General features: G+C 54.0%; 1 protein-coding gene across 1 annotated transcript; it reads right to left on the bottom strand.

Moving 5' to 3' along the window:
* Positions 1 to 6,647: 6,647 nt before the first annotated feature.
* On the bottom strand, positions 6,648 to 8,340 carry Rtn4rl1 (reticulon 4 receptor like 1; the record flags this gene model as incomplete). Its single annotated transcript, XM_026389001.2, has 1 exon — positions 6,648 to 8,340. A coding segment is annotated over one exon (1,335 nt), but the record flags the coding sequence as incomplete, so codon positions are not given.
* Positions 8,341 to 9,263: the final 923 nt, after the last annotated feature.

Genomic DNA, 9,263 nt, shown 5'->3' with positions numbered 1-9,263 from the left:
GGAGAAGACAGGAAGCAGTAGCTGAGTAGGAGGGATTTCCAGAAGATTCCCCCATGCATCAATCTGAGGCCAGTAGGGACAGCTAACATGGGGTGAGGTGAAGGGGTGGGGAAGCTGGCAACAGGACGATTTTGGGATTAAGGGACAGCTCATATAGGCTTGGAGGATGCAGCTGCTGTTCCCTGGCAGTTTGTCACCAGGAGGATGGCACGGAATTTCCAACTAGAATCGGCCACTCTCAGCCCAAACCCCTCTCTGTTGCAGACTGGGACCCGCCCGTGGTGGGTTTGAGCCTCCCTTCTGATGGGTTCTGGCCACAACTGACAGACACAGGTAAGGCGGCCAGCCTGAGGCTGGCTCCTGGAAAAGAGGCTGGTATGGAAATTCAGATGACTCTGTACCCTCAACTCTCTAAGTGCCAGACGCTTGGTGGCACTTTAAATGCCTCAGATAAAACAGTGAGAGACTCTCCTGGTGGCAGGAGAGACGAGGGGTCAGGGACCTCAGTACCTCTGAGGCTCAGATCCTGGATAAAGAATAAAAACACCTTGGAGATCCCATGACCCTTCGCGCGGGGGGAGAATGTCAATGTGGCCTAGCTGTCTGTGAAAGCGTGGAGCTTTGAGGCACTCCCAGCTCAGGCATGGCAGCCGTGAGACTGAGGGCTCAAAGTCTGTGGGGAGCCTCCACATCCTGAGAGTCAGATAAACCCCTTCAAGACCACCAGAGGCTCAAGAAGGAACACGGAGTCTCAGAGCTCAGACCAGATCTGTCACCTTATCAATAAACTGCCCATATCCCTGAAGAGTAGTCACCAGTATGTGATTGGCATTTGTGAGACAGACCCCTTTGCCCCTCCTCTGATGACTACCCTTGCAATCCAATAAAGGGGGATTTGGTTTTCTATCTGCTACCTCCTCAGCTGGAACCTACACCGAACGTGGGGAGTCCTGTTCACCGAGGCAACCCAGGGCCTGGCGAGGGCCTTGCACATTTTCAGGGCTCAGATCTGTTGGCTACATAAATGGCCCACATCTGGCTGCATGGGGGAGAATGACAAGCCACCATGCCTGAGTGGTGCGTACCTCTCTCTACGACTCCCTTCTGGTCTCTGTATCTTTCCCTGACACTTCCTCATGGGCCCCATGACTACCCTGGGGAGCTGTGCTTTCTCTCGAGTGCCACTGAATGTGTCTACCCTTGGAGTCTGACTCAGAGACCCCCTTTCTCTGCCTGTCCAGTACCTTCCACGGTTTCCTCTGTGAGTTTGGTCCACTGGCTCCCTGAGAAAGTCTTATTTGGTGATTATCTCTGGATTCTCTCTCTGGCTGAAGTGGTGAGTGGTCACCTGGATGCTGCCACTCAGAGGTCATCAATGTCTTGCCCATGACTGCCCCCCCCAACCCAGAGATTGGGGGAGAGGAGAGGTGACATGAAGGCATGGGGTCCCCCACTGCCTCCTGCATGTTTAGGTCCCGAGCACTGGCGTTTCCTTCTTCCTCAGAGCGGGTCTCCTGGGAAATGGTACTTACAGAGATTGAAGAGTTTAATACACGTCTCGCTTCCTCTTTTCGGAGGCCCTCAGAGGGAGCCGCAGAAGCTGAGGCTGGCAGGGGCACGGAGCTGCCTGGGTAAAGGAGCAGGGGAGGGGGGTGGTGGCGTGGAGTCTCAGCCAATTTGGAAAGCACCATGACCTGAGCACATTTTGCAGCAGCAATGTCAAATTCTGCCATTCAGGCATGCCATTAATGTGCACACTGCCACACAGAAACCAGTGACACAAAGGCACAGCCTTCCCCACCCTCCTGGTGCTTAGAAACTAACAGCTCTAATGAGAAATGAGAGCTGAAAGGAGAGAGATGGGGGGCGGGCCGCAGCCCTGCAGACTGACGCGGTGTGTTGGAGGAGGCTGACCCACTTCTTTTGGAGGCAAGGGGTCTGCCGAAATGCCACTTAAATGAGCCAGTGCTCCCTACACTAGGTCTCCTTTGTCCCCACCCCTTGTTACTCTTGGAGGAAGCCCCGTCGATAGAGCCCCACAGCTACTCTCTTCCCCTCCTTCTCTTTCTCCCATGGGGCTTCCTCTGTTCCTGTACCCAGTAGACTCTTTAGGCCCATCAACTACCCTGATTCCAGCAGCCTTCTTAAGATAGGCAAGGACAACTCGAGAGAGAACACGGGTGGGCATTCATTGTGCTGAGCCTCTCTGTTTTTTGTGTTTTTTTTTTTTTTTCCCGGCTTTTTGATTGTGCTGTGAGTTATTTAGCCAACAATAGATGTTTATGTATATTTTTTTGGGAGCTTGTATTTATTAACTGCCTGAAAAGAGGGGAGACTGGGAGATTTATATAGAAAAGTGCAGTGAGTTAAAAGGGACAATTAGAGGAACAGAAAGATATATTGAGCGTGGGATTGTAAAGGATATTTTAAAGCACAAAGGGTCTTGAGATGTTTTCCAAGTAGGCAGAAGGTAAAAGAAAATTGGCCCATTACAAGCTGATAGTGGGGGATTGGTGACATGGGACAGAGTAATGGCTGATGGGCTAAACTTCTACTTAGAGGAGCCAGGCTGGGAGAAGATGAGCCAGAATGCCACCACAGCTAGGTCAGGTTTTAAAACAGGGGTTGTCCAGGACCCCATCAAAATGTGCACTCCCCCTTCCTGGATCGAGGCATGCACACAGAGAAAGACGGGCATCCTCCACGTCAGCATGGAGAAGGGCATTGAAGAGCTGGGTCCCTTGAGGCCCAGGGGGGAGGTCTAATCAGGAATGAGTAGGAACAGCCTGGGGACTTGTGTGAATATGAGGGAGGATTTGCTGAGGGCACACTTATTCCCTCTGGGCCTGGGGGGTGGGGTCCTGCAGCCCATCCTCCCAGAAGATTTCCTGCACCCTCTACTGGGTGCTCCTGCTTCCTCAGACTTGCTCACAGAGCTTCCTGGGCCCGCATTGGCCATGGAGTGCTGGGTGATTAGTTAAGTGATGAGTAAACATTTGCTAAGTGGGGTTCTTGGCTCCCTGGTAATGAACAGCCCTAGCAGGAGGGGGAGGGGGATGTGCTCCTGAGGATGGCAGATCATCAGCTGGAGGGGGCCCATGTGGAGGGGGCCTAGGGTGTGTTTGGACAGGGGTTTCTGGCAGACTGAGGGCCCAATGGGATGAGAGAGCCAGGAGTTCAGGCCTCCAGGCTAAATGGTTATGGGATCCATTCCGAGCTTAGAAGCAGCAGGTGTCTGGGAATGGGACTGTGGCCCAGGCAGATTTCCAGGGAGCGCTCCAGCTTGCTGGCACGCAGCAAGATCTGGCTGAGCACAAGCGGCAAGTTGCGATGATGAAACCCACTGTTGAGGAACATCCGAGAGGGTGCCAGGGTGGGGACCATGCTCATGTGGAGAGGCTGGGCAGGGGGTGCGGGGGAAAGAACCCAGGTGGGGTTTCTTCACTTCACTGCACAGTCTAAGTCTCTGAGTGGGACCCCTAGAGCCTCCCCTTTGCCACGCTGGTCTCCCAACACCCTGGCAAACTGCATTTCCGGCCCTCAACTCGGGTTGTTGGTAGAGACCCTGCTAGTGTGTGTCTCCAGCTCTTGGCTTGCAATTCTCCCCCACGCTTTTCTGGCCCACTTCTCATTCTCTTGAGACCCCTGGGAGTGTCACCTTTTCCCAGAAGCCCTCTCTGATCCCCCCATCTCGGCCAAGTTCCTCCTTTAGGGAGTGGGAGCACGAACACTGGCTCCAATCCTACGTTAAGGAAGAATATACTCATTTCCACATCTGGGCTCGGGGGTCATTACAGAGAGCCACATCTACACCTTTTTATGTCCCCGGAGCCTGGGCAATGACTGGCACACAGAAGCCCTTGATCAATGTCAAATGAATAGAAGTCACCTAAGCTGTGGGATCACAGAAGGAACAAAGACTACCAGGGGCCATGAGCCCCGCTGACAGAGATGACTCTGTCCCCCTGTCATCCCAGAGGGGAGAGAAGGAGAAAAGATGGACCCTCCCGGGGCTCCCCAAAAGTACTAAGCAAAGATGGCAGAGGGGCTGACCTCGTCAGGAACAGAGGGGGATGACCCCAGTCCCCTCGGAGGAGGACAGGACACTCAGGAGGTGGCTGGATCTGGTGAGAGAGGCTTTGCTTAACCCCTGACGTGTCAACCTGCTCTGATGTTTGGGGCAATGGTGTCATCTTAACCGCGGAGCATAGGAGCTGCTGAGTGACAAGTGATGTCATCTGAGACAGAGCTGCCTTTATTCCTCCTAACTCCTAGAGGAGAAAGCTACTAAAAATATACCCAGTGTCCTGGGCCCTGCTGCCTGGCCTGTAATAACAGTTGGCAACTGGAGACTCTGCCGGGCTGGACAGAAGTGGAGCCTTTAGAAGACATTAGCATTTCTCCTTCTGACACTTCACTTCCACCATACTGGGCTTACTAAGTCTTTTTTTTAAAAAATTAATAAAGTGCTTAGGCTCTTGATTTTCCCACTGAGGGCCTTGCTGTCTGAAGTTGGAAATGAAATCAACAACATAACAACCTCCCTGGACTCTAAGGAACAGCCAGGCCAAGGCACTGGCCTGAGTCAGAGCAAGGAGACCATTGGGAGCAACTTCGGGCTCCAGAGGATTTGTTCTACTGTCACAGGGCTCCTTTCAAGAATGTCCCAAGCCTTGTACTGAGGGGTATTGTCCAGTCAGGCCTGAAAATGTCCCTCAATCCAGGGAACTCTTTCTCCAAAGCCAGAGGCAGATGAGGACTGCAAGCCCTGTCCACTGCTGTCTCGGTCAGGCCCTGGCCACCTAGAAAGTCCTCTGGCCCCAGGAACCGGTTGTTCCCTTCCAGTCACCGCTCAACCCCCTGAGACTCAATGGCTCAGCAGCTGCTGCTGAGGCTCTTGGGAAAAGGCCGAAAAGGATCCAGGGCCAGTCTGCTCTGGGGGGAGACACAGAGATGGTGCCCACCCAGAGCAGCCAGAATGTGGGAAGTGAATCATATTGTGTGCGGGCGAGGGAAGAACCGTGGAACAGAGAACAAATGTGTGTGTGTGCACGCATGTGTGTGTGTGTGCGCATGCTTTTGTGTGTCCCTCTGAGTCAGTGTGCCCCTGCCCCCTAGAACTCCGCCTGCCAACAAACGTGCTGTGTTCTCAGAGCAGTGCCCAGCCAGGCTCGCCCACCCCACCGAAGCCCAGGATCTGCCACCCCATCAGGAATGCGGGGTTAGGAAATGAAAAACAGGGTTCTTGTCCAAGATAATTTTTTTTATTATTATTATTTTTCTCTCTTAATTGGATTCAGTGTTTCTCACTCCTCACACACACCCTTTCTGGTGGGGAATTCAGGTTTGTGCAAAGCGCAAATTAGACTGTGCTTGCTTGGGCCCTTGTCCAGCAGCCCCTCTCCCTCATCTGGGCTTGCATGCTCGATTCCCTGCATGCTGACCCCTGAGTCTGGCCCTCTAACCTCTGCCCGGGCATCTCAGGAGCATCAGGAGGAATGGGGCTCCGTAATGCAGAAGTGCCTGAGATAGTTCCTGGAATGTCCTCATCCTTTTCCTCCTGCTAAGGCCACCTGATGCTTCCCTCCTGCCCTTGCTGGGTTGCCCACCAAAAAGCCTCAAGTTAAAAATCCAGCAGCTGAGCCAATGCTGGAGCCATGGGCTCCTGCTCAGAGTCTCCCCGGGCCTGTCCAGGCCATCCCTGGCAAAACGCTGGGCTGACGACACTGTCCAACCTGTTGGACTAACACTGTGGATGCTGCCTTGCTTGCTGACTTAAAAAAAAAAAAGACCTGTCTTTCCCCTTCTCCTTCTACCTGGCCCCAGTGCCTGACTCTCTGGCATCCACGAGCTGCTTCCCACTTCTCACCCTGACGCCCGCAGCTTCTACAGCAGGGGTGATTGGTGCTCCAGGGTGCCAGACAGGCTCGTGTTGCATATAAAAACAAGGTGATGTTCTAAACGTCTAAGAATATTGGTCCCCTGAAATGATTCTCGCTGCCTCCCTTTCTCCCTATCCCTTCCCACTGACACCCTGCACCAGGTCCTGACACGCCCAGGTTACCTAGGGACTATTGACGCCAGGCTGGGATTCTAGACAAAAATCCTATAACTTTTTTTTTCTTGCTAGAAATCACCATTACAACCCTTACCTCAGCAGATATAGTTTCCCGTATAGTTTATAAACATGATAAGACATACAGTTTAGTAACGGAGTGGGGCAGGGGACCTGTGCATTTGTATATATATATGTATATATATATATATATATGTGGAGTGTATATATATATAAGTGGACATAGGTATAAAACTGCACCTTCTGTGAGAATCTCATTGCATGTGATGAAGTTCTAAATTTCAGCCTCTGATGATCTTTCCTTTGGTAATTGGTTCTTGGACCCTAGCAGCTGCGCCTGGGTCTGCCAGGGTTGCCTGAGACATCAGGAATGAGAGGCATTACCCCCCCCAAGGGAGGGACCGAAGGTGGCATAGGGTTGGGTTCAGGGCAGGTTGACTAGATGGCCTCAGACAAAGGCCAAGATGCCACCTGCCCCAGTGCTCCCAGACTGCTGGTTGACCCAGTCAGCTCTTGGGAGAGACTTTGTTTGTTCTGAGTCCTGCTCCTCCAGGAATGGCAGGGCCCTTCAGACCTCTCCAAATGATCAGGATTCCACAGAGCCCAGCTCCCACGAGGGGCACTTGTCCCATTACTGCTAACGAAGGATTCACTTTGCGTGCCTGTTACCGCCTTGCTGGAGTGGACGCTGTCCGTAGGTGCTCGGCAGGGGCTGGCTGGGACAGCTGGGTGAGATGCGCTAATCCCTTCCCATCTAGGGCTGTACACTTTGGGTTTATAATCCACCGAGTAGGGTCCAGACAGCAGCTGAAGGCTCTGTCAGCCTTTTCCTGAAACCCAGCAGATCTTCCACTTGTAAGAAAAGAAGAAAAGAAATTTTGTTCCTTGGCGGACACGGTGGCAGTGCTGGGTGCTGGTGCCCTGGGTCCTCAGCGGAGAGTGACCGCCAGCCCCAGTATCCAGGCAAGGAGGGAGGCCCCCAGGAAATTGCCCGAGGAGGCCTGCTGCACCCCACTGGGAGCACGGATGGGGGTCCTACGGGCACACTTGCCCTTCCTCTTGGGCCGTGCTGTGGGCATGATGTCAAAGCTGAACTTGTGCTGGTAGTCGGGGGCATAGTCCTGCAGCTCGTGGGGCTGCTTCCCGGTGCCCGCCTTAGAGATCTGGTTGCGGTTCCTGTGGCTGGTACAGTTCTTTCCTGACTTCTTGGAGCCTGACCTGGAGCCAGGCAGATGGCTGTGCGGGTGGCCCTTGTCCCTGGCGGGGCCGTAGGGTGGGTGATGCTCTTTGCGGGCAGCCCTGTCAGTGGTGGTGAGCGTGTGTGATTTGATCTGGTGTGGGGACGCTGGGCCGGTGCAGTTCCGGAAGTCCTCGGCCCTCAGCAGCTTCAGGTCCTGGCCTTGCTTCAGCTCGGGGGACACACAGGGGACAGCAGAGCTCGAGCCTCGGAACCTCCGCAGCCATTCCCATAGGGAGCGTGCCCTGCAGCCGCAGTCCCAGGCATTCCCGTTGAGGCGGAGGAACTCCAGGGCCACCAGGGGGGCCAGGCAGTCGCCCTGGAGCTCTGAGAGGCTGTTATTGAAAAGAAAGAGAGTGGTCAGCCTGCGGAGATCATGGAAAGCCCTGTGGTGGACCCACTGCAGCTGATTCTCGTGCAGAAGCAGCCTGTCCAGGTTCACCAGTCCCCGGAAGGTGTTCTGGCCCAGGCTCCACAGCTTATTGCCATGGAGAAACAGGTGGCTGAGGTTGACTAGGTCCACGAAGATGTCGTCCTGGAGGTACTCGATGTGGTTGTCCTGCAGGTAGAGATACTGCAGGCTGTGCAGGCCGCTAAAGATGCCCGCCGGCAGGGCGCTCAGCCCACACTTATAGAGGTAGAGGGCATGAAGCTTTACCAGGCCCTGGAAGGTCTCAGGTGCCAGCGTCCGCAGCTGCCGGTTGTCGCCGAGGTCCAGCTCCTCCAGGTGCACGAAGCCCTCGAAGGTGTTGGGGTCAATGAAAGTGATGTTATTGGAGTAGATCCACAGGGTGACCATGGCAGGGCTGAAGTGGCCCTGCCGGAGGAGGGTGATGCGGTTGTTCTGCAGGAAGATGCGCTCACTGTCCTCCGGGATGCCCTCGGGGATGGTGGCAAAGTTGTGTGCCTGGCAGCTGACCGTCATGGGTGCTGGGTAGCACACACAGTCCCTCGGGCAGCCACCGCCCAGGGGCAGCTCCCCAGCCAGCAGCAGGAGCAGCAGCAATTCCACACAGCACCCTGGTGAGGAGAGAGACAGCAGAACCAGTCAGAGACTGCCCAGCAAGGTGGCAGACAGATGGGGTGCAGAGGGTGGGGAGGGGACCAGCATATGATCTTCCTAGGTCTGCCAAGGAGGATCTTATCTGTGCTGTGATCAGGAGTCTTTCATGGCCCCTGGATGGAGGAAGACAAGACTCAGAGTCCAAGCCTGGACTTCATCTAAGACTAGAAACCTCTCCCTACTTCTTGACAGCTACCCCAATGGAGGATTTTTGGGGGGATGGAGGATACTGGGGCACTTAACCACTGAGCCACATCCCCAGTCACTTTTTGTATTTTATTTAGAGACAGGGTCTCACTGCTTAGGGCCTCGATAAATTGCTGAGGCTGGCTTTGAACTCACGATTCTCCTGCCTCAGCCTCCCAGGCCGCTGGGATTAGAGGCATGCACTACCGCTCCCGGCCCAACTGAGAATTAATCCCCAACTTGGACTGGGAGGTAAATTTGGGGTGAAGGCCCTGGATCAACCCTGTACCTTCTTAGCCCTGCCCCTAAAAATCCCTAGGCCCTGATGAGGGTGCCTGGGCCCAGCCCCCTCAGTCTCTGTCAGCCCCACTGCAGTGAAGGCCACACCCCGAGACACAGCCTCTAGCCCTCATCCCAGCTCTGCCACCAGCTCATCGTTATCTGCATTCACAGATAGTGGTTCTAACAAAGTAAATATCTCATGCAGAGTCCTGAGGAATCGTTTTATTTAAATCATTCCCAATAACAAACAAAGCACGTAAGCATGACACCAAAGTGCTCCTCGAAAGATATTTCATTTACATGTTCAAGTATGCGACACCCCTTCTGTACCTCAGTTTCCTTGTTTCTAAAACACAGAGAGGATAGTTCTCACTCACAGAGCTGTGTGTGTACAGAGAGAGACGTGTCTGTCAGGGACT

Source organism: Urocitellus parryii, chromosome 7, assembly GCF_045843805.1.
Source record: "Urocitellus parryii isolate mUroPar1 chromosome 7, mUroPar1.hap1, whole genome shotgun sequence".
Taxonomy (NCBI): Eukaryota; Metazoa; Chordata; class Mammalia; order Rodentia; family Sciuridae; genus Urocitellus; species Urocitellus parryii.
The sequence above is the reverse complement of the archived record's forward strand: the minus strand, read 5'-3'. Positions and strand labels throughout refer to the sequence as shown.